Source organism: Chlamydotis macqueenii, chromosome 21 (genome assembly GCF_036417535.1).
Source record: "Chlamydotis macqueenii isolate bChlMac1 chromosome 21, bChlMac1.mat, whole genome shotgun sequence".
Lineage (NCBI taxonomy): Eukaryota > Metazoa > Chordata > Aves > Otidiformes > Otididae > Chlamydotis > Chlamydotis macqueenii.
The window spans coordinates 4,310,946-4,335,944 of NC_141576.1; the positions used below are offsets into that span (position 1 = coordinate 4,310,946).

At 50.4% G+C, this 24,999-nt stretch overlaps 1 protein-coding gene across 2 annotated transcripts in view; it reads right to left on the reverse strand.

Moving 5' to 3' along the window:
- SAMD11 (sterile alpha motif domain containing 11) overlaps positions 1-24,999 on the reverse strand; it is a 121,512-nt gene that overhangs the window by 27,238 nt on the left and 69,275 nt on the right. For both annotated transcript variants that reach the window (XM_086764539.1, XM_086764538.1), the window contains exons 6-7: positions 10,323-10,415; positions 3,676-3,840 (exon numbers count right to left, since the gene is read on the reverse strand). In XM_086764539.1, coding sequence (XP_086620665.1) covers positions 3,676-3,840; positions 10,323-10,415 — 258 coding nt within the window. The remainder of the gene's footprint in view (positions 1-3,675; positions 3,841-10,322; positions 10,416-24,999) is intronic.

Below are 24,999 nucleotides of genomic sequence, written 5' to 3' on the forward strand. Positions count from 1 at the left end.
CAAAAGGAAACCAAAACACAGCTGGGGAGAGGAGAGGAGGAAGATTGATCTTAACGAATACACCCCGGTATCCCAACTCACATACTGGGATTTCAAAGCACTCCACTTCCAGCAGCGCATTCGTCCTCTCCCCGCAAGCTGGGTTCATAGAAGAGTGTGGCACGACCCTGGTCACGACACACTCCCCATCTCCTTGCCTTCCTTTACACCACCATGCTGTTTTCTTTTGAGGAAAATCTGGGGCAATTTGGGGAAATCGCAGCCCTCCACATTCCTATTAGCCATCAGATGTGCCCAGCCCAGCTTGAGCTTCACCGATCACTTCATCAAATATTTTGTGATGGTCAGGGTTGAAGGCTCACGGTGGGACTGCAAGTTGGGGTGGAAACGCTTCCCCAGCCGCTCTCGGTGCTGGCAGTAAGGAGGACACCGGTACCTGAACATCTCCAGCCACGTTCACACACACACAATCCCTGTCCCCATGCCCCCAAGCGAGGGAGCAAATATTAAAATGACGTACAATTCTGAACAAACATTAAAATGACGTACCATTTTGAACTCCGAGAGTCTGTAAGAAATAGCGAAACAAAAAAAACCCCCACCAGATCACATAAAAAAGCCCAGAGAATTCTCCGAGCCAGGGACCATGCACCTCCAATGTTTATAAATTAATTATCTGAAAAACCCAGGTCACTCCTTATTGCCACAGCGCCTGTAATTTAGAAGTCTGGCATGCAGCCAGCTCCAGCAGCCGCATTGATCCTGAATGACCGCAACAACCCCCCACACGCCCACCCTCTCCTCCTCCTCTCCCTCCTTCCCTCCCCTGCGCCCCTACCCCCTCGCACAGCCCCCCTCGCCCCCCCCGAGGATCTGTTATTTACAATCCTGCACTCTGACAGTTGGGAAATCAGATTGATTGACAGTGGGACGCTGGCGGATGGAGGTTCCAGGCACGGAGACAGACTGAATTCAGAATGTGGGATGAATGCCACTGGGAGAACGGGGGCGGAGGAGGGAGGGGGTTGAAAAGCAATTAAAAAAAAAAAAAAAGGATTTCTAAATTATTAACATTTTTTAAATTATTAATGTTATTGGTGCCTCCATGTGAGCTCGCAGATAAACTGCGCTTTGTACTGGCACTAATAATTTATAGCCCAACCAGAGCCCTGCGGTGTGGAGACAATCCAAAATACACGCAGTTTTGTCTTGTCAAGTGTTACACGAGAGAGCCTGTCTGTGCAGACTGCTTTTCTCCCCCTGCCCACCCCAAAACCTCAGCGTGACCCCTCCCTTAACAAACGCTGCTGAGACAATTTAATCATAATCATAAAAAAATACGTTGGGCTTTTAACGTAATGAGCTACTTTACTCATCACATGGGGGGAGAAGGGGTGATACCAGCTGTTCGGCAGCGCACGCTCCGCCGGGATGGACCCGTTCCGCGTGTCCGGCGGCTATCCGGCGCCTGGGTGAAGTGCTCTGGCCTGGCCGGCTGTTACGGTACTGGCACACGTAACACGCTTTGCGCTGAGTACACGCTGTGTTGTAGTCAACATGTTCTACACAGCCCTGCACACCATGGTGGGATACTCGGCATCTGAACCTCTGCGTGCGTTATCCTTGTGTGCACGGTGTGTGTTACGTACCGTCCTCTCGCATCGTGGAAACTCCAGCCCTACGGCGCGCGGCTCTGCCCCACACCTACGTACCACGCCTGCAGCAGCTCTGCATCTCTGTGAACGCCTGGGACAGCTGAACACCGCGCACAGACGCGTGCGCCACGTTCACGACGGCGTGCCTCGGCACAGGTTTACGCCGTGCCTTTGCTGATAAGCAAATCCTTACTCCACAGAGAAAGGAATCTCCTTCTTGCCCCCAGAGAAGCCAATCAAATCAAACAGAGTGGAAAAGAAGACAGCCTCTTCATTAACCTAACAAGGCGCCCTGGGGATTTACACTCCAGACTGGAGATTCTCCTCCAGCTCTGGCTGGATGCTTCGCCGGCGTTGCTTGCTTCCCTGGATCACCCAGGCAGGTACGTGCCAGCCCTCCACGCCTTGGGCAGGACGCAGCTGAGGGGCAGATTCTTGCATAGCGTTGCTTTTCCACAACGCTTCAACCCTCTGCCTCCAACACCGGAATGGAGTCACCTCTTTCGCCTCCCCGGCTCTTTGCCTGATCCGGACAGCCAAGTCACTTCCCTCACCCCTCAAATCCTGCGTCAGAGCGCTTGGGTACAGTGCTCGGCTTTACTCCGGACCAAGCCGAGCCAGGCCCAGGCTTTGCTCACCGAAGGGAAGGCGAAGCGGGCTGAGGAGCCCGTAGGCTGTGGAAGGATGCTTGCGGCTCCTGCCAAGCGCTTCCCAGGGTGGAACCTGTAACGGCCTAGTGCCCCCTCCAGGCACAGCCCGGGATGCTGCAGCCGAGCGGGATCCGGCCAGCTTCCTCCACACCCGAGCCAAAACCTCCCAAGCAATCCCTCCGGACACGGCTCCAGCCCCAGGCCAAGGCTGGACAACGGTAGGTGGTGATGAGGATGAGGAGGCTGCTTCTGGACCAGGTTCTGGATTTTCCCCTCCTTGCATTAACATAATTGTACAAGCGCCAGCCTCCTCCTAACGAGCAGAATGGCAGCATCTCCCCGTGAACACAGACAACGGCGCAGAAATACTCCTGTGCAGCTAAAGCCAGGCAGGTTGGGAGGCACAACCTGCGGTGCACGCAACAGACCTAAAATAAAGAAGGGCTGGGGCGTCCCTCAGCCATCCCTAGTGCCCAGCTCACCCTCAGAGAACCACCCCATCCTGGGAAGGTCTGGGGACAAATTGTTACTGCTGGAAGCTGTGACCTAAGGAAGCCCTCACCAAGAGAGCACGCACTGGGTACGGAAGTTCTTTCCCTTTCAGCAACCCTTTCCCTCACTTTTCCACAGCAGATCTGGTTTTGGCTAGTGAAGGACCAGATCAATCCTTGGTCCTGGAAACGTAATTGCTTCCAGCAGATGATACCACGGATGAACCTGTCCCCTTGACTTCAGCATTTGCCTGCTAAGCTGTCTTCACTGCAACTCAGCTTCATCTGGCATATTTTAATTGTCCGTAAAATCATAAGACATCTAATTCTCATTAAGGTGAAAGGTCTGTAACACCAATTTATGCTATGTCTGTGTGCAGCAACTATTGCACAAACTTTCCAAACCTGGCGCTATCGATGCTTAACTAAATCCCGCAACACCACCTCGCTGTTTCAAATCCCATCGCTAAACGGCAGGAGTATCTGGCACTGCCTGCACCTCACAAGCCCCCTGCGCTCATTCCCCTTGCTCCACACTATGACTCAAAGCAGACTTACGCCACTGATTCTGAATATTCGGACTGACCCGAACTCTTGAAACACGGGAAGAAAAGGACTCTGCTCACCGCCACTGCAAAATCCACAGTAGTGATGCTGCAGCTAATCTAGTCCAGTAAACAAATGCACAGCCCTTACACAGATGGTGGGAGAAACGGTCTGTAGGATACCCTTTAGCACCAACTGTACACACTGCATGATAAATATGGAACACCGCAGCCCATAAACCCTCCTCAAGTGCACGCAGGGGTTAGGGACATCTCACAAGACTTACACTGACCCGCAAAGCGAGCCCCTTCTCCCGTTTGTAAGAAGCTTTACCTCCATGGCTGGGCACCGCCATGCTGTTGGCCAGCTGGTAGAGACGTTGCTGCTGCTGCTCCTCGAACGTGCCATGTTCATTCAGCGCTGACATCATACGTCTATAGTGCTCCTCCGGGGTCATCTGAGTCACTGAGTCCTCAAGCAGCGGCGTGTGGGAGTTTTCTGAAGAGCAGAAAGATTTGGTCTTTCTTTTTTTCCAGAGAGAAATACGGTGGAAAATCACATAAGTACAGGGACGATGCAAAACAAAGAGGAAAGGGGGTACGGGGATATTAGCACTAGCTCCCACAACTCTCTAGCAGACCTGCTGACCCTGATATACCAGGCTGCCAAAGGCAGCTGTCCTTGTGCTCCCACGTACCATTATATGCGCTCAAAACACACCTACAACTTGCTAAACCTCCAAACACGGGCACGCTTATATACAGGAAAGTCTACAGCTTCAATGGTCACAGCACCCAAAAAACCTCATTAACAACTTTTTTTTTTCCCCCTCCCCCACCTAAAGCAACAAGTGTTGCATTATAATAACACAAAATTAACAGCGAGCTCTCTACCCCCAAGGTGGCAGAGAGGACGGGCAGGATGAAAGAATTCACCGAGTTCTCACCCTTTCATCTTGGGGGACGCGAGTTCTTTTTTTCAACTAATACCTGACCAGACATGCACCTCTTTCCCCGCCTTTCTGAACACCCGCAAGGACGCAATCACGTGAGAGATGTTCCAGCGCCCAGCGTAGGTGATGCTAGCAACCAAACAACAGACAGTGACGACGGTCCACCTGCCCAGCTCTTGGAGGCAGGTCGCAAAAGCAGGTTGCTTCAGATCCATCCATGCGGCTACGCACCCCGAGGCCGTTAAAATGACACCTCTCCATCTTCCCGGAATGACTGCACAACCCAGGAGGGAGGTGCTTTGAGGAAGGCTCTGCCTGCTCCCTGGGCAGTAGGGATCCCAGTAACCATCAGGGAGACAAAACCACAGAGGCTTTCTGTTTACTGTAAGCAGAACTCAGAGTAATTACCGTTCTCCACCTCGGCGGCGGCTGCTCTAACACTATTTTATCTTGGATCTTCCCCACAGGCAAAACCTTTTCATTACTCCGAGAGGAACTCCCAGTAACAGGCAGCAGGGAAGGGAAGGAGTGGGAAGGGCTCCCCCCATGCTGCAGTCACAAGACCACCGCTGCGTTCAGTGAATGACAAGACCACCCCACCGCGTGCCCCAGATTCGTGCTCCTTCATCCACCTCATTCCGCAGACAGAGTCCCTCAGGGCTCACGGCAGGTGACTGCTGCTAGGCCGGCTCCGAATTCAAGGCGGTGGCTCTGAGCACGGGCCACTTACTCTACACCAGCCTCAGCACGGTGACGAATACGCAGGCACTGGACACCTTGCTGGGAAAAGAGCTGGGGATTTCTCTCAGGTGAGAGAAAGGCCCCTAAGCCAGCTATCAGAAGAGATACAGTCTAAGAGACAGAGTCCCTGTCAAACGTGGCCCTGCCACAGTGGCTGAGGGACTGGTTCACTTCTGCTTTGGCCAGAAGGAAAGGCCGTTAGTGGCAAGTGCTGTCTGCCACCAATCAAGCATCCAGGCGCTCAGATTTCGAGGATGTCACCTTCACGTGTCATAATGAAACCACCTCCTTCCCAAAACACAGGAGAGGCTAATAACGACGAGTCTGAGCTGCACAAAGGTTCAATAAAAAAGGGTTGCGTTACCAGCTCCCAAAGCACTCTTCCTCTGCAAAAGGGAAATGACTGCAGTCCCCTCCAACTCAGGTCAGCCGCCCCGCTCAGCGAGGATTCTCAACCAGCGCAGCAATTTGTGGCCGTGTCTGCAACCGCCGATCTCTATCCCAGCGACACGTATCTGCATCTCGGGGACCACAGGCTTCCTGTGCACATCGCAGGTGCAACGCCTGCCTCAAGCTAGCTCGTACCAGGGGCCGGGTCCCCACCCTGCACCGCGCTCGGAAACCAGACCCGAAAGGAGGAGGCCGCGCACGACCACAGCCAGGCCGTGCCTGCTCCCTCCCGCTCCCCGCCTCCAGTACCAAAGCCTGGAAGAAGCGGAGGAGCGGGGGGCAGAATTCCCTACCACAGTCCCTCTTCCCACCAGGACGCTCCGTGGGGCTGACTCCCACACCCTCCTCTCCTGCCATCTCCCCCAGGAACGCAGAAATGCACCAGCTGTTTCAGTTCCCTTCTGATGCTCTTAACCAAAGGTCTAAGGAGAGCAAAGCTGCATGCCACAGACCTGATTTAGAAAAAATACTTTTTTTTTTTTTCCTACAGCTGTGTCATTAGAGGGAAAAAAAAAAAAAAAAAGGAGGGGGGAGGGGATTTAATAACACTTAATTACCATAACTCTATCCGATCAGCCGCAGAGCAGATTTCAGGTGCAAGGAGGGGAGGGAGAATGGGGGTGGCGAGGGGAGGCTCAGAGGAAGGAGGAGTCCAGGGAAAGGCTGGATTTCCACACTTAAAACTTGGAAGATTTCACACGACTCAGCCAGCGCTAATTCCAGCTTTGCTGTCTGCTTTTGTCATTACCAGGGGGTAATGCGGGAGACTGATCTCGCCAAATCTCCTCCAGCTGCCAGGTGTGAAATGGACTCTGGCACGGTCACCGGCAAGGCGCAGCCGGGGCAGGCATCTGCTGGGCCTCTCTGTTCCCCCAAGCCAAGGGGAGCCCCCTGCTCCCACCGACACCGCAGGGTCCCGACGGCAGCAGCCACAGGGGATTCAGGCTCTCGAAGGACGCGTTTTCTGCTCAGCCTGAAGGACTTGTCAATCCTGCACAACCGTCCCACCAAGCCTGGACAAGGCTTGTCCTCCCCAGGCAATCCCGGAGAAGATAGGAGCACTCAGCCTGTCCATCTCTCCTTTTCTACAGCAAACCCAGGACAGGCTGAGCTTTACTGAACCGCAGCAAAAGCTCCAGGAGCCTGCTGCAAAAGCATCTCACCCCAGGTTCAAAGCCGGGTCTTAGCCAGTAGAGCTTTAGGGTCTTTGCTGCCTGAGCCGTCCTTTGCCAGGGCACTCTGGTGCCCACTCCCACCGTATTCAGCAGCGAGGGTTTGGGGGGCAGTGAAGCTGTCAGCAAGGGGGCCAAAACATTGTTTCTTCATTTGGCCTAATTAGACAGCTGCCAAACCAATCAACTTATGAATATCTCCCCTCCAAAAGAAAAAAAAAGAAAGAAAGAAAGGAACTGATAAAGGCTGGATCTGAATTGCTCAGCTGTAGTCCAGCTCCAGTTCTGGTCTACTTCATTAACCAAAGACGCAATAAGATTTTGTTTTGTTTTAAATTATCTACAACAGCAATGAGAAGAGAATGGCAGACGGAGCAGCGTATGAGCTCATCAGCCCACCCCAGGGGTTGAGCACAACATTGTTCCCTACGTGTGTTTTCCAGCACTTAGTCCAGCCTAGTTTCAAATCTTTCCAAAAGATGAGGCTTCCACCAGATTTATTTTTCAGCCATTTAAACAGGAACCAAAATACTGATTTTTCTCTTTTTGCAATTGTTCAGTTTCCTTTCACGTCTCAAGGTATCGGAGAAGCAGATCTCCAGACGCGCTGCTGCCGCAGGAGTGAGGGTTTTACTTGGGGGAATTGTCTCCCGGGGAGAAAGCTTCCTCCGTGACCTGCCAGCGCAGCCCTCGCTCCGCGCCTCCGATACGCTCGCATTTCCATATGAGACGCGAGAACGTTCTGCTCTGTTTGACAGCAGTGCTGGCGCGGCCCTGTTTCCACCGAGATAGGGCTCTCTTTTGATCTCTGGTGCGCACGCCGCGAGAGCATCGGCGAAGGGGGAAGGGAAGGTTACTGCTTCCCTCCCCGCTGGAAGGGTTTCCAGCCCTACAGGTGTTTTTTCACTCAGTCAGAGAGAGGGAATGATTTACTTGGCTGCCTCTGTTCTCCTTGCCGCGTCAGGCGCGGCCACGGCAGCACGAGATGTGCCGCGGGCGCGGGGTCACTCCTCCTCTTCAAAAGGCCGTTTCGGAGACAATGCAGCCGTGCCCTGAGCAAGGGCAGCACCCAGGGCCGGCGTGCGATGGAGAGGGGGAGAGTCCCCACCTCGAGCTGTGCGGCGACGCAGGGGATCGAGGTGAAGAAAAGGGAAGGGTGCATCCCAGGGAGACACTGCAGAGCTGGGTCCTACCGGAGCACAGCGTGGGGCTGCAAGGGGCTACAAAGCTCCAGTCGGTCCTTGTTTCCTTTCCCGCTCCTAAATCACAAAGTGCACTCACAGCATCTGGGTGCCAGCCACGCTTGGGGCTCTGGCACAACCTCACACTTTACTGCAGCAGTAGTTCCCAAATTCCAGGTAACTAGCCACCAGGGTCCACTGAAAATGGCTTGCCACGTAACGCAGATCCTTCTGTTTCCCACCAGCTCAGAGCTGGGAACACGGAGACCGTTTCCCTCCCGGCCCTCCACGGTACCCGTGCCCAGCAGAGTGGAATGTCTCCTGGAGTTCTCAGTGGCAAGGTGCTCTCGCTCCTTGGGGCTTAGGACACAGAAACACCGGCTACAGCCCCTCCTTCGACCCCTTTTTCATAGCAGGGGGTGGGCAGATGAAGGCCCTAAAAGCACAAGAGTCTCTGTCCTATTTAGCCCCTCACTCCTCTGATGGTATTCCAGCAGCAGCACAGTCCAGGCTTAAAACGCCTGCCGTGGTGCTGGCGAGAGGAGGAGTTCTTCAATGACCTAATGCAATAAAAAATGGGTAACATGGGAGATGACTGAAAGGCCCAGCTCAGAATTTCCACTCCATCTCACACTTCTAAAGGGCAAGGAAGGCTTTCTGAGAAAAAAAAGTGGGAGTAGAAAATGAGAGTTTGCTTTTATTCAGGGCTCCCTAGTAACCCCTCTCTTAACGAGTTGGGGGAATCCTTGAGTCATTCAGAGTGAAGCAGCGGGATTTAGATCCCAAGTGCACAGTGCAAAGCCAAGGGCTGCTTATCTGCCTCACGCTCAACCCCTCAAACAAAAATGGTGGGAAGGCCAGAGGAAGGAAAAGGAATGGGATCATCTGACCCTGCTGCTGCTATACTAAAAACATCACATTGTGCAAGCTCAGCCGCTCTGCCAGGGTGAATCCAAATGCAATTGTTCGGTTTCAGATGGCTTGATTAAAGTTTAGCCCGCTCTCAGCCAGGCCACATAGCTGGATTCAGTTCCTAAGTGTGCAACGTCTCGGAATGACAAAGGACACAGACTCAGCAGAAACTGCAACGATGACAGCAGCTGTATCGTGTGTGTTTCAGGAGTCTCACACCCCTACGTAACAAATGCATTTCAGAATCTACAGAAACATCCTGCAGGAACTTACCTGCACATCTACTAGAAACATTTCAAGATAACAGGAACAGGGCAGATAAAAAAAAAAAAAAACAACAAACAAAAAACAGGAAAAAGAGTAGCAGTATGTAGAGTTCCTCTTTACAGCTTTGAGAAAAGCCCAGTAAAAAGCTAAGGCGCTTTTAGTTGTATTAAAGAGTTAACAGCCAGGAGAGGGTTATGTGAAAGAAAAGATTTAATATATTCTTACGTAGTGTTCGCAATATTACATTAAGTGACACTAGCATTCAGCATCCTCTCAGAGTATGCTGCCTTTCAGATCATAATTTGGGGACAAGGAGTCCAGAAGAGGCAATACGCACAAACATTACGTGAAATTATGATGCAGTACAGGTCCCTACAACAGATCTTTACATAGCATAACATAAGGTGTGTAGTTTAAGCAGGCTTCAGGACAAACTCCTGCAAAAAGTCCCCTTTGAGATTCCCTGGACTGGTTATTGAGAACCTTGAAGAGTCTCAGCTGCTGGACTCCAAACCCATGAAAGAGGATCTAGCTTCAGACAGCTAGTCTGCTTCTTAATTTATTTTTTTTCAGTGGTCAAAGAGTGCAGGTTAAGCAGAGCGATGGAGATGGGTATTACTGACAGCTAATTAGCTTGAATTTAACAACAAAGCCTTTAAGTGAACGGCCTGCAAAACCTCATTTACGTAACCTCACAAACTCATTAACTGCAGGCTCCATTACCCACTCCACTTCGCCAGTTGTAAAGAAAAGTTTAAAAATCATGTTTATAGGAAGGAACCGTAAGACAAAATCAGGAGATTTAAAAAAAAAAAAAAAAATCCTTGCAAAGAGAAACCTTCTGCCAATTCCATCTCTATAGGAACAGTGCAATAAATGCGTAAGAAAGAACTAGGCAGCCCTATTCTCCCTCCTAGGCTTCTTTTTTTTCCCCTTTAAAGGAGCAGATGCCAGCACGATAAGCCTGTGTGTATCTTTTATATGAAACATATAATCAAGACCTTCTGCCTGAAAAGTAGAAACACCCCTCAAATCCACCTCCAAAAGCTGCAGCTTGCCTTTTTAATCATAAAGCAATTATTCTAATTAAGAGGCAATCCCCTTCTCGCGCTGCAAGCTTCCCTCCGATGAGATAAAGCAAGCCCGGCGCACTGGTAGCCTCCTTCATGCACCCTCAGCGCCGGATACGAACAGCTCCCACACCGCAGCCTCCTGCCACCCTCCCTCCTTAATTTCAATTAAGTTCCACTCTTCAGAAAGGAGAAGAAAGGGGAAGGGGACGGAGGAGCAAGAAGCAGCACTTACCCTTTGGGGACTCACTTCTGCCTTTCTTGCTTTCTAAAGGACACTCACTGCTGCTGTTGGGAGAACATACTCTTCTCTTGCCTAAAATTTCATCTAGAAGAGAGATGAGAAACCTGAGTATCAGACACGGTTGTACTTTCCTCTTTGCAGAAGCAACCAGAGAGACTTTGGTATTTTGCTCCTCTCTCTCTCTCACACACACACAGACACACGCACACATATATTACAGGCGGAGGGAAAAAAAATGAAAGTAAGAAAAATCATCATCTTGAGAGCCTTGATCTGCTTTCCTAATCACGCCGTCCGAAAGCACGTAATGACTATTCGCACACTGATCAATGCAAGGTTTTAAAGCTATAAATTCCAAATCCAGCTGATTTCCTTACTGAGTTTCATCATTTGTTCTGTTCCCTTTTGTCCCCCCGGTGTTTCCACTCCTTTCATGCCCTGATGCAAAGCAACTGGGGGAGAGAAAGGGAAGGAAAAAAAAAAACAACACAAAAAAAAAAAAAAAGCACAACAGATCTCTGAATCTTCCTACCACAGTATCTCTCTCTCCCTCCCTCTCTCTCTCTCAATCTCTCCCCCCACTTCCCCCTCCTCCTCCTTCAAAACCTCAAGGTCCTTAGCAATCTTCCCCCTCCAGATTGCACGGAAACACTCAAGCCTTTTGCATTACTGCAGCCCTACAAACCAGCGCAAAATATCTAATACACAATTACAGCCTCCCCGAACAGATTTAAAATCAATATCCTCCCATAATAATGCTGGGGAAACTGAAAGCATGATGTTGCATACGGGCAGGAAGGAAGAGACTGTTTGTCACTGCAAGCATCCAATTCTCATCTATCAAGGGCTTGTTAAAGATGCAGCATCTTAAAATTAAAAGGAAAAAAAAAAATCTCACAAACAAGCACTGTATTTGAGCCAGTAGACGTTGCATCCGCCTGTGAGTCAAGACGCATGCAAAGCTGCTGCGATTTGCCCAAAGTGTGGTGGTGAAGCAAGGTTACAAACCCCCTTGGTGCTATTTGTAAGAACAAGAAAATTATTTCTGTTCCGGGGAACGTTTTCAGCCAAGCAACTGCCCCTCAAACTCAGAATCACTCCACGTTACTTTGAGTTCAGCTAAGCGAGCCCAGGTTCCTGCCTTGGCGCTGTGTTTATCCAGAGATCCGGAGCACGGATCCGTGGCTGCCACGGGGCAGAGCCTGCCAGGCACTGCCTTTATCCAAAGAGCAATTCTGGATCTCTGCAAGAAGTTAGAAGTGGCATTTCAAGGTTTTAAAGAGCACAAGCTGCCTCCCACCGTATCTCGCCGTGACCCCGTCACCCAGGCCGTTAACAAAACCGGCGCTCGGAGACAGCTGCCAAGGCTCGCAAGCATCCATAACCAAAAGCAAAGTAAACACAGTAAAACCAGCGGCAACTGGAAAGCAGGTGGGAAAGGACAGAGTCAGCCAGTGACAGCACTTAAGTTCTCTCAGCTCTTCCCATTCTAGGTGTTGAGCCAGCCTTCCAATACAATTTGAATTTCAAGCCTCCTGCCTCAGTTTACCCTTTCAATAACTTCCCCAAAGCCACAGACACCGCCAGCTTGCCAAGCCAGCATCGAAGCTCCGAGGTACCTGGCCACACAGCGCAAACTGAGCCACAAGCTCCCTCCCCACGCAACTCTTCGTTCTTCATCTTGATTTCCCTGGAAGCGTTACTCTGATGCTGCAAACCCGCAGCACTGGAGGCCAAGATCATACATCCTTCCTCAGAAGGGTTCTCAGCTGGGATTTGTGGCTTTGAAACAACCAAGTCCCGGTGCTCCGCTCGCCCCTCCCAGCCTGGGCAGGAGGCAGCAAAACCCAACAAGGCTGGGGCTTATGTACTTCAGGGGGAAGAGGCTCCATGGAAGAACTGGTGGCAGAAGCACCGGTTACATGTGACAGCAGTTAGAATACGAGCAGTAGAAGATTCCTCGATTTCACAGCTCTGCCAAGGCACCTCATTACTCTCCTATCACTCCTTCTCTCGCGCGATTCCACTCCCACCCCCGTGCGCCCATCTGCCAGCAGACGTTCGCTCTGACTAGCACCATGCCTTGCTATTCCCAGACACGTCAGCAGGACAGGTTGCAAGTCCCATCTCGCTCCCAACTGGCTGCACTTGTGCAGAGGAAGACCAAGATCGCGCCGTAACTCTGAAGCGGCACCGACTCCGTCAGCCCCGCGCCCCACCAGCCTCCAAAACACCCACGCAAGTGAGCTGGCAGTGGTGTCAACAGTCAGGTGGGACAGCCTGCCACAGGGAAGGGTCCCAGATGCCTTTCAAGTCGAAATCTGAACCTGGCCCTCCAGACAGATCCCACATTCGTTTATTAATCTCTAGGACAATCTGCAGCGTTTTCCTTCCAGCATCTCAGGTTCACATTGTACCCAAGCACTAAATCCCACACACTGAGTTTGGATTTGGGTTGCTCCCCGGCAGTTTTTATGGCAGTTGGAGCACAGAATGAAAATTTTCTTCTTTTTTTTTCTCTTTTTCTCCTCTTTGTTTAAGACGAAGTCCTGCGACGTGTCAAAGACTGCCTCTGTCCCCAGAAGCATGGGGACTAAATCAAGTAATTATCATCAGTAGTCGGTATTGAGGCACAAAGATCTAACAATCTGCCCCAAATTTATACGTCAGTAGGAGAGCACAGGACTGAACACTAATCTTTCGAACTCCAGCCCCATGTTACATGAAGTCATACCCCCCTCCTAGCTCTCCTAGCCGCAGAGCAGGGAAGAGGCAGGTCACATTTTCCTGAGTTACTTCATAAACTCACAGATTCTGGAGCACAACCTCAACGGCAATGTATTTGTAGTACAGCACCAATCCTTTCCTCTCTACAACTTAAGCCACTTGCACAGCTTTGGCATACCACTTACACCTGCTAAACACGCGTCCTACACTCTAAACTCATCCCTTTGTGTCCACGTGCCATTCACCCAAACACTCCTCGCGCTCACACACACAGAACCAGGACACTGGTTGGAGGCACTGGGATGGCAGCCTCCACAGTCCATCTCCCCCTGACTTTGCAGCAGCAAAACCAAATATCTTTGGTTTTGAGTTGGCGGTGTAGCTTCTGGATGTCTTGCCACCCTCACAGACACGGTTTGTGCACTAAGAGTACACTGCCAGTCGTTGACCGACCAGAGTGCCAGAAGATAGCTGCTCGCTCAACCCACGCACCTGCAAAAGGCAACACTCCATCTCAGAGGATGGGGAGGGATAGCTGGGGGGGTGCTTCCCGCCCAAAATTCCTGCTTTTGCGTCCTCTCTCCTGCAGTTCAGTTGAGAGGAAGCCAAATCAGGGCAAGTTTTTAATATTAAAGCTGAAAATGAAAGACATTATGAGTAGAAGTGTAACAACGTTCAAGGCCAGGTTGGCCGGGGCTCTGAGCAACCTGATCTGGTTGGAGATGTCCCTGCTCCTTGCAGGGGCGTTGGACTAGATGGCCTTTGAAGGCCCCTTCCAACCCAAACCATTCTATGATTCTTCGATCATGACGCTAGGCCAGGCAATAACCCAAGTAGGGAGAGCTGGTGGAAGCCCCAAGTGTACTGATCGCTTACTGCCACCGACGCACCGCAGCCCCGGCCACACAACGCCCCTGCCACGGGGCTCCCACGCAGGTTCCCAGGTCCTGCGTTACACTCAAGGCTCCTTCTAGCTCGACAAGGCAGTACGGGAAGTGATACAGAGAGGTTTTTGGAAACAAAGGCAAACATTTTCCTCAAAGACCTAGAAATCAAAGTGGATTTTTTTCCCCCTTTCATGTGAGGAGGAAGTCCAGCACTCACCTGCTGCATATCTACAGTGAAACAGGAATAGAGACAGGGCAGGAAAGTGGGTCAGCTGGAGGAGGACAGCACTTCTGCCTCCTACAGAAGCATCACCCCATGGCTTTGCAGGCGTAAAGACAAAGGATGTGGGTACGACACCATAAAAGACAGGGCAACGTGGGTTTTGTCTGATCCCAGCCCTCTCTGGACTTGAGACACGCTAATTGGAGGCCACGGGGGGAAATGTCACCTGGAAGTAACAGTGCTTTGTACTCCTGCACTGCCTCTAATCCTCACCCATCAGAGCTGGGTGACTTAACGCTCATGTTCACCAACACATCTAAGAATCCCAAGCCTCATTATCAGCTTTGAAGAGAGGACTTGGGAGCCTAAGTCAGCTGGGAAGATTAAAAAAAAACCCCTATCTCTAGGTTTCCCCAAAGAGGGACGGATTCTATCTCCACGCTTTACGAAGGAATTTGCAGCAGCGAAGATGCAGCAAGGACACCCTGCATCAACAGCAGGGTGAAAACTGAGCCCACGTCCCAGCGACTGAGCAGAGTTTCACCTAGAGAAGGGAAACGAACAAATATGAAGTGGTCACAAATTTTTTGCCCTCCCAATGTGGTTAAATTGGTGGGCTATAGAGAGAGTCCCGATTTCGGCTGAGGGACTGCACCACGTTTTCCTGCGCTGTGTTATGCTACAGACACAACAGGAAGAGATCAAAACCTATCTCACGCTCCCTATCCATATATTGGTTCTGCTCTGAAAGCTTCTTGGACCCAGAGGTCCTGAGTAAACAGAGAACTGAGCCAACTTACATGGGAAATCACCCAGGCTCAGATAGCCAACATCTGACAAGAGAGCCCTTTTTTCACCTCCTTTCACATTATTTTAAGAGGAGGAAAACATCCTCCCTCGCTCTTCACTCCCCCATCAAACTTAAACCCTGGAGATGACAATTCCCACTGACCAGTCTGAAATGTCTTGGCAGCATCCCAGTTGATTCAGCTCTCCTCTTTCCTTTGGCACAAACGCGTTACCACCAAAGGAGCTGCTCTGCTCCAAAACTCTGGTGCTCCAGCCCTGCTCAGTCTGTTCCTGCGCCGAACGTGACAGGTTTGCAGGGACCCTGGAGACTTTACTTCTCCAGCCGTGGGCTTCTGCTTTTGTGAGGAGCAACACCAGCTTGCCGAGTCCCAGCAGGCCCAGAGCTGCTCTCAACAAAGGCTGGCGGACGAGGGGCCACGCAGGAGGCTGCAGCGTGGAATCTGGCTGCGCATCGGCCCCATCCCTCGCCAGCAGGAATCAATGGAACAAAAGGAGAGCGAAGCGCAAGGTCATGGGAATAACGGGCCATAATTTAACTGAGGGCAACGAGAATGGGAAAAAAAAAATTATTGGGGAAGCTGGGGGAAGGGAAGCAGTGGGCTTTTGGGACTTGGGATGCTAGAACAATACAAGTGCACGCCAGCTCATGGGGCAGGGTTAGTTCTAGCGAGGGAGGGGGCAATATCGCTGTATCTCGGCAAAGGGCATGTCCGAAGAGCTGCAAAACAAAAGTAGCATCCTCCTCCCAGCAGGTCAGCTTAACGGCTTCAGGGCCACGGCAGGCAGCAGGCTTCAAACCTTAGCTATTGCACCGGCTTATCTCCTTGCTCCTTTATGTCTCCACATCTATATCTACTTGGTGGGTGTCATTTAGATTTAGATTGCAAGCTCTCCAGGGCAGAAAGCATCCTTTCGCTAGCTGCTCTACCAGTCTTCATAGTACAAATAATAAAAACGGCAGAGCAAGCCGGGCACTCCTGGCTCAGGACTGTCTCTTGCCTAGACCAAGGTACCTGCAAACGTTCCCCATGCATCACGCATCAAGTTCTCTGTGACAAGCAGCTCTTGGAAACAGGAAGAAAAAAGGAATGGGAGGAATGGGACACACTAATGGCCTATTACTACAAAGCAAGGAGACTGCGATACTGAGTAATCAAAGGTTTTTCTCTTTCCTACTCTCTTTGAGGGAACTTAACTTCGGCAGCCTGGCTGCGCAGTCACCCCTCAATAGCAGAGGACTCCAATAGGCAGGAGTCTGTGACCATTGCTCAGCGATTTCAATGAATTACACAGAAAGTAGCACCTCAAAGATAGGCCTAGTGTCACTAAACCCTTCCTAAATGTGAGTTAACCACTGCGCACACGAAAGCTGCAGGAGCACACAACAAGACAGCAGTTAAGTAGAAAGATTCCCAATGTATAACATATCAACCATCATCTCCTAGGCTTGAGAAGGAGCCTGCATCTCCTTTCTCAGCTCTAACCACTTGGCCATCTGCCTTTCCTCCTACCACGCAAACAGTATCCTGCTACTTCCCACCTCCTTGTGCTCTCTTCGTGTGCCTAGCTGGAGCTAAGCTCCTAAAAGGATTGTCCAACATTCCAGTTCCCAAGGAGTGAAACGGGGAGAGGTCACGCTGGAGCCATTCTCCTCTCCGGCTGTAACGGGGCTGTTTATTAGAGAAGGTGCACCAACATACTCTTGTCTCCCAGATTCTTACAAAATTCATTTTTACAGCATGCACCAAGCCGTAGAAAGGTGGTAAATATTCATAGTATGAAAAACACTCACGGAGAGCATATACTGCACTTAAGAGAGATCTGAATTAATTTTATGTGCTGCAGAGAGGCTTTTTAGCAACTGCAAAGTTGTGAATCCCCAACATCTTCCAGAAAAGATTTAAAGAATGAGGCTGGGAATGGGGGCTGGAAGTCCAGGCTTTTTAGAGACTCACCTTCTAGCTCCAGAAAGGGGCACGTTCTAGTGGGTACGACAGAAGAAGGGGAAGGCTTGTTAAATCAAAAAGACTTAAGCGCGGTTCCATTAAGGATTAGGTTTTTCTTGAGGGACAACAAACCTCTCGTGCAAAGGACGTTTGGCCTGAATTTATGTATCTGTGATAAGCAGCAATGAAAACTGGCATCGTTCCTCTGACACAGATGCCTCTCAGTCCTGGGGAACGCCACACAACACCCAACCATGCCAAAAGGTGGGTAAGGTCGCGTGGCAGGGACAGCACTTTCCTGTGGGCTCCCAGCGCTGAATCTTCTGCGTCTGCTCTGTGCCACCAGCCTGGCGTTCCCTCCAACGCCCACGACAGCCACTCCACCTCCTCTGGCTGCTCCTTCCACAAGCCTCTCAGCATTTCTTTAGAAAAGGGAACGCTGAAGACAGTGATTTCCAACAGAGCTGCTGGTGGTGCTGTACCCTTAGCACCATTTAAATGTCCGATTGCACTCATTCAGCCCCCGAAAAAAACAGCGCTCCTCCAGCCCATGACAGCTTTGACAGCCAGACTCCTTAATTCCTTTTTCTTATTCCCTTAATCTGTCATCTTTATCAGGCTGGGGAAGTGCCAGGCAGCATGCAGGAGCCCCGGCCCCGATCAATCTCCACATTACAGCTGACAGAACGGTGCTAATAACTTATTGATCTAATGTTTGCCAAGCCCCACCGGGGCTGAAAGGCTGCCATTGATTGGCTTGAGGGAAGGAGCCTCTCAGCGGAGAGCAGAGCGGAAAGCCTTCAAATTGTCTTCTTCCCGAGGAGCTTGGAGATGGAGGGAGGGTGGGTGGGGAAGGGAGAACAGGGAGGAGGACAAGGGAACGAAAGACATGAAGAGAAATGGAAAGGAAGAAGGGTGCATATGTGAGGTAGGGATTAAGAATGGAAAATAAAAGGGGGGAAAAGATTTGAGAGCCAAAGAAATGCAAGGAGAAAGAAAAAGAACAGCGAAGTGGAGAAAAGCAAAGAGAAGAAAATGAATTTGGAACAATCTGGAACAATTGTGCAGAGTGAAAAATTAATGAAATAGGCAGCTGAACCTTTTTTTGCTCAAAGTAAATCCTTAATAAAATCTTTCCAACCCCAGCCCTCCATCCTAGCACAGCTCCTCCCAAGTCTGTTCACGTCTGACGTAAAGCATGCGGCACTGCAGAAGGCTAGGCTTTGCAGGACCAAACCCACAGCACCCAACCTGACGACACAGAGATGCACGCACGCACTGGAGCAGGAACAGTGTCAAACCCTGGCTCTGAAGTATCAGCTTTACTCGCGGCAGCTTCAGGAGCAGCCACTCGCTGCCTCCTCTCCCTGCGCTTCCACCCAGCAGCAAGGAACAGCGGACAAGCCAGGTGCCACATGACAATCTGCACTGGACTTCTATATACAACATCAGTGAGATGATTTCTTTTCAGCTTTTTACTAGCTGCCTCTAAGGCACCAGGGAAAGGAGGTGGAAGAGGTTATTTGTGGAAGCAGGATAACCTTGCTTTTCCTAGAGCTGCAAGGAAAGGAAGAAAGAGTCGGTGTTTATTTTAGTTTCAAAGATGCAATGTGTACTGACCCTGAGTTTGGCGGCTGATCCACCTGCCAGGGAGTGACAGACTCATTGTCCTGATGTGGTCTATCCGCCCTGCTCCAGGCAGAGGAGGCCAAGCTACTCAAGCTGCCATGGTGAGCCCTGCCTAGCCGTGGAACTCCTTCCCTACAAGTGAGGGAGATACACCTTGAAACACATCACCGACCTTCCCGAAGGGCTTTGCAGAGCCCTACAAGAACCCTCCTGCCAGCAGCAGGCTTCAAATCCCTGCCAAGAACAAGGTTTACTGAACTCCAAGAACAGGGCACTAAACTGCCTTGGCTCCTCCTCCTCCTGCAGCGACAAAGCCAAGAACAAAACCTTAACTCTCACCCCCGCAAAATCCCGCGGGCTGACCTACGCTGCAGGGCGCAGCAAAAGGAACTGCTTCCATGTCGGGCTTCCCCATTTTACCTTCGCCACCGGAGACCTCCCTTTGTATTACAAAAGGATGCTGGTGACCTCCGGCTCCCAAAAGGCTTCAGAAGAAATAAAAATGAACTTAAATAGAGCACAAAGAAAGGCCAGTCCTCCAGATCCAAGCCAAGAGGATGAATGGCACTGACAGAGCCTAGACCCTCATGTTGCCTACGTAAACAAGTGTCCTTCTTGGTAAAACACATAAACAAACGTGGCTGGGCTTACAACTCCTACAGCCCCATTTGGTGCTGATTTTCTGCTCAATTTAAGGCAGCAGTTCAATAAAGGCTGCTGCTTTTTTGTTGTTGTTGTTGTTTGGCTTTGTTAAATGAAAACATGTCTGCATCCTAGCTCATTAGCACCTGCTCAGAAAGCAGCCGGTCACCGTGGTTCTGTCTCTAATCATTAGCTGTAACATCCCTGATTCCAATTCTTCTTCACCCCCAATATTAACTGCTCCTTAGCAGATGAAAGCTCTAGGTCGCCGAGCAAAGCCAAATGAAGTTATCGGGAAGCCCTCCATGGCAGGCTCAGAGAGCTCAGGGACAGGCCCAAAGAAAGCAAGACAACTAGTTTGATCAGCTACAGACCCACACGTGTGAGCTACATGCGCTGCCTTGTCAATAAAAACTCCAAGAACAATTTTTAAATGTCAAATCTGTTTACATTTCACTCCTGAAATGTCTCCTTCTCCCTTGCTTAGTCAACAGAGCATCAAGTGGAAAGATGAGACAGGAGACTTACTACAGAAGAACAAATAACCTCACAGGGAGAAAGGAGAGATCTCTCTTCCCGGATGTTTTTGAGACATGTAGATGAACAGAGCTTTTCCAGGCCTCCAGTGGAGCAAGGACACCTAAAGTGGGACCCCTCAAGGGACACAGGTGCCACGTTCTCCATATCACGTTGGATTTCCACAGGAATCGTTGCCGGTTAACATGCAACTATACTGGTCACTGAGGGCACTGCTGATCTGGGCCTAAGGCTCTCAGGGTTTGTTATCTCCATCACACTGACCAACAACTCCTAGAGCTCTCTGGGAGCTGTGCAACATTGCAAAGCTGGCCTTCTGCTGCTCCTCACACCACAGCCAAAGCAGCCTCTACTCACTGGGGAAGGGCTCTTTAATCCATGCGCAGTCCCAAACATGCAGAACCATAGCAAATTGCTTGCTGTTTGGATACTCTGCCATGTCTCCATTAAGTGCCCTCTCTCAGACAATGTTCAGACATCAACTCTAATCACGAGGGGCAGAAGGAAGAGAGGGAAGATCTACCCACCTTCCTCTAGCATCAGTGAGCCTGATCACTCCACTTCTACCCAGGCAAATAGTCCTACCGCAACTGGAAAGCCATGAAATCCGGCGCTGCAGAACAGAGGTATTTGAGGAGAGAAAGAGGAGAAATTAACAGGATTTTTGCAAGGGAGAAATTATTTAAGGCCTTGGGATCAGGACTCCATTGCAAAATGCTTGTTCAAATCCTAAAGCAGCGCGCAAAGCACACGCACACACAAGGGAGAAGGCACCCGCACTTTCTCCGTGAGCCACGCAGCCCCGCAAGGCCTCCTCCGTCCTCCCCGGCCCCGTGCACGCCCCGGCAGACCGCATTAGCCAAACTGGATAGAGGGGATTGGACTTGTTTACAGACACACCACGAGCTGCTTAGAGGGGCTCTAAATCCGTGTGTGATGTGCAAACCGGCAGCTTTGCTACCGCGCCTTCGTCAAGCGGCCCTGGTTCCGCTCATCCTCATGTGTGTGTCTCCCTCTCTCCATTAAGATTAACAGCGCCTTGTGCCACCATCCGCTCTCAAGGTAAGCCCCTCTGGAGTGCCAGCGCTGCACCCCGCCTGCCGCCTCGCCTTTATCTGATCCATTTTGGAAACGACGTTTATGTTCTCATTAGGCTCCCCGCCTGCCCTCCCCTCCCACACGCGCGCTCCCCCCGAGGCGTTTGCGCGTACTTGCCCTACCTTTGCAGATGTTGCTAAGCTTCTTACTAAATCTCACCGACGCAGGCTGCCTCTGTGTGTTCCTAAGGAAGTACAGACCCCGTTATACGTACTTTTCCCTTCTTCCTCCATTTGGCACATCATATCCCCATCGTGACTGCAATTTAATTAGCAGTAAGGAAAGCATTCTCCGGCCTTTTTTCACAGCCCCATCACCAGAAGGGAAGGACGCAGCAGAAAATTAAGTCTGCAGGGTCAAGAGAGGAGAGACCATTCACGTCTCCTAGGTAAACTGGTCTGGAAGCTCTGGGCATCACCAAAGCCTATTTTTCTACAGATGTTCCCCTCAGCTGCAGTCTCACAGACTGTCAGCACTCAGGTGAAGCAGCTCACCTCTCATCTCTGCAAAGGGAGTATCTCTCTGCCCAAGAGCCAACCTTACCTCTCAGCAGCTGGATTAGCTAGCTCCAGGTTAAAAAAAAAAACATTAATAAAAAGGTCCAACACTAGCCAGAGAAGTAGGAGGAGATTAAACCTTGCAGCTGGATATAAACCAGTAAGTGTGGACACAGACTTCGAAAGAGGAGCTGGATACCATTTTGATCAATGAGGAGCAACAGAGCCAGCAGAGAGGCAGGCGCCCTTCCTTTACGCTACACTCCCTGACCCTCCACGAGAATCTACCGCTCTTTCAACCCGTGTTGGAAACAAGGAACGCTTGAAATCGGCACAACCATTTGGTGAACAGACATTTATCCAGGGACTACAGAAACCAGTGCTCTCTGTTTCGCAGGCACAAGGACCTCCACTCCCAGTCACAAAGAGAGGCAGGGAAAGCCCAAGGGGCAGAAGTTTACTACTCTTAAAGTCTGAGGGGACAATACTGTCAACTATCAACCTAGGCGAGAAGGAAGAATAACGTGCGAGGGTGCAGATGGGTAAGCCAGCGCGATGGATTTCCTCAGCCAGTTAAGAATTCAGAGTTATGAACATGGCAGCTCTTCCCGAAACACAGGACCCCCCGGGACCTAAGGAAATCCAAGAGCATCAGTGGTAATTGTAATAAATCTGCAGTGCCGCAGAGCGGGTCCAACGCACGCAAGGTTGCTCCATGATTAAGAGATTTCAGTAATACCGTAAGGTCCCCAACGGACCCAGAGCAGTGAGGTACAGCTAACATGCATCAAATACATAGGAATATCTCAATCACCACACCACAGCTGACGGTGGCTCCAAAGCCAATCGATAGGGCAATTAGATTTTATCAGCACGCGCCTCTCGGCCACCTACTTCTGCTGGCGTTGCAAAAGCCTCGCTTACCCCTGCCACTGCTGGGTCTCCAGGTGTCTTGCTGAGAAGCACTGGCTGGAGCAGATTTTTGCTTTTTTGCAGATATTTGCTTTTTTGCAGATTTTTGCTGTTGGTATTCTTCATTTCCTTTAAAGGCCCAGTATCAGGGGACACCTCAAACATGAGTTAGGCTGTCAGCTATCCTTATCCAGATGCCTTGCGGCAGGACACGCACTAGCAGGGGGGAACACCACCCCTATCCCACCCCCAAACCCCTTGCAGGCTGAAGCTCCAGAAGCAGGCTATAATCCACAGCCATTCCATATTGTCACAGTGGAACAACATACAGGTCCAGCACGAAGTTAGAGAGGGCAAGACAGGAAACTGAGCTCTGTCGTTCAGTCGTAATTTGCTTTACGATCTCGGGCAAATTTGCCTCTCCGTGCCTCGGCTGACTCACGCGCCTCTACAACGTACCTGAAAACTGGCGGAAGGCATTGTGCATCTTGTCCAACATTTCTGATGAAGCTTTACTTGCTGGCAGCGTAACTACCTCCCTTTCATCACTACAGTCTTTCCATTTTTTATGGTGTCTTTTCAAAGCACCGTAGCTCTCAGATTTGCTAGGCCAGATTTCTGTAGATGCCAAAGTTGCCAACACGCCACCATCACTATGCTGGTCTTAATCACACCTAAGTGATGCAACAGACAGCACAGCAATTTGGTTTTGACGACTACAGACTCTTCCCATCTCTTTGGGCCTCACAAGATACAAAATACAATGACTTGACTTAGTCAAAGACGCCCCTGCTCCTTGCAGGGGGTTGGACTAGATGACCTTTGAAGGTCCCTTCCAACCCAAACCATTCTATGATTCCATGATTCTTTTGTCCTAGCTATCCTAAGACTGCACCTCCTCCAGGCTTATTGTTCCACCACCACCGGTTACTACACCCACCGAGGTGGGTTATTAAAACCGTTTCTAGTCAGGACCAAACCCTATCCAAGTCTTTCAGGACCCAGTTATTTTCTTCCGCTGTCCCAAACTAAGCTCTTCAGTTTGTTCCCAAATATAACCATCACCATTGACATAAAGTGACCTGTTTTCACTTAAAAATTATCCATAAGCCTTCCAAGGATATTAATACAGTGTTGCTCTGCCAACCAAAGGCTTTATACGTTCCAGCAACACTTCAGTCTCTTCAGTCTCTCTGCCCTGAACACCGGCCCAGCTCTAGCTTGAACCCCGACTCCAGTCCCACCTATCTCCCAGAACTCACAAAAGCCCGAGAACGAACTATGTGCCGTTATTTTTCATCAGTTTCAGCCCCTTTCTGCATTTCAAAGACCTTGAAAGATCCAGTAACACTTCTAATTTTCAGTCCATGCTGCTGGAAGCTACAGCACTGCCTCTAATCCTGGTTTAACTATAAATCAAGGAACTCCCTCAGAGAATTAATCATAAACCAGCCCACCCTGCCAACTTCAACCCTATTCTTAACCACATGGGCCCTGCAAGAAGCAAATCTCTTCCATTCGTGCTGCCCTTGGCCTCAGCCGTAGCCAAGAAGCCATATACATTTCTGAATCCTGTTTTAGCAGCACGCGCTCAGCCCTCATCCTGCACACGTAGAATCTGCAATTCGAGCTGCAGAGCAGCGTCCAGAGCGTTCCGTCTCTGCCGGCTGGGACCGTATGCCGAACTTCAAATCATAAACGCTGAATCAGCAACAGAAAACATCTTAGCAGCAGATTCCAACTCACTTTGAGAGCACCGCAGCTTATAGTCACGAGGGACGCGGGAGTTTTTAAACACATCTGCATTTACAGCATGTATTCGGCACTGTCCACCTCCAAACGCCTTCTTGAGGGTGTGATTCTCATAACCCAAACACACCGTATTGTTCTCAAAGGCACACAGTACAAACTGGAGACGACTGGGAGCACATCTCTCTTTCCCTTATTGTTGTTTACGTGGTTTAAACAACAGTCTTTTAGACTAACCCAACACAAACTCTCTTAAAATTACACATGTAGCAATTGGTTACACCGTTCTCCCCTTCCACCCCTGCCAGTAAAACCAAACAGAACCAAGACATAACCCCAGCAATTGGCACCCCAGCTACAAATCCCAGCACGTTTTGTTTCTGTTCCCTTGACTTCCATGTCCGGGAGGTGGTGACAAAGGTACCAGCTCAGCACTAAAGTCAGAGCTGGCAGGTTCTGCCTAGACTTTGGCAAATGAGTCTCCCTTAATCAAACAAGCACACAGAGTGAGCTGGCTCCAAACAGCGGGGAAAAAAAAACAGAGTTGAACTGTCCCTGTGGAGATGTGACAATGCCCCCTCTCCCTTTCGATACCATCTCCCCATCATCCCCACCACCACCTACTCTTTTACTGGTCAACTCCTGTTGGTCACGCCAAATCTATCACCTCCCGAAAAGCTCCGTCCCTTGCCTGGTGGCCTCCTGCATGAACGAGCCCTCTTCTTTTTCACTGCTCAGACTGTCACTAAGGTCAGAGCCAAGCACTGCTGTCCTCGCTGCGACAACACGCGTGCAGTGCCTGTGTTTTATATTTCTTACTGTTTCTTACGGTTAAGAAGCTAACTAGAGAACCTCAGACAGGAATTCTAACAAATAAGAATGAGGACTCCTGCATCTAATCTTTTCTACTGCTTAACACTGATGGGAATGAGAAGTACCCTTTGCATTTCTGGAATGCTACAGGTCTCAAAGAATCTCAGCAATGCAGATCAAGCCCGGCGGTTTTCTGCA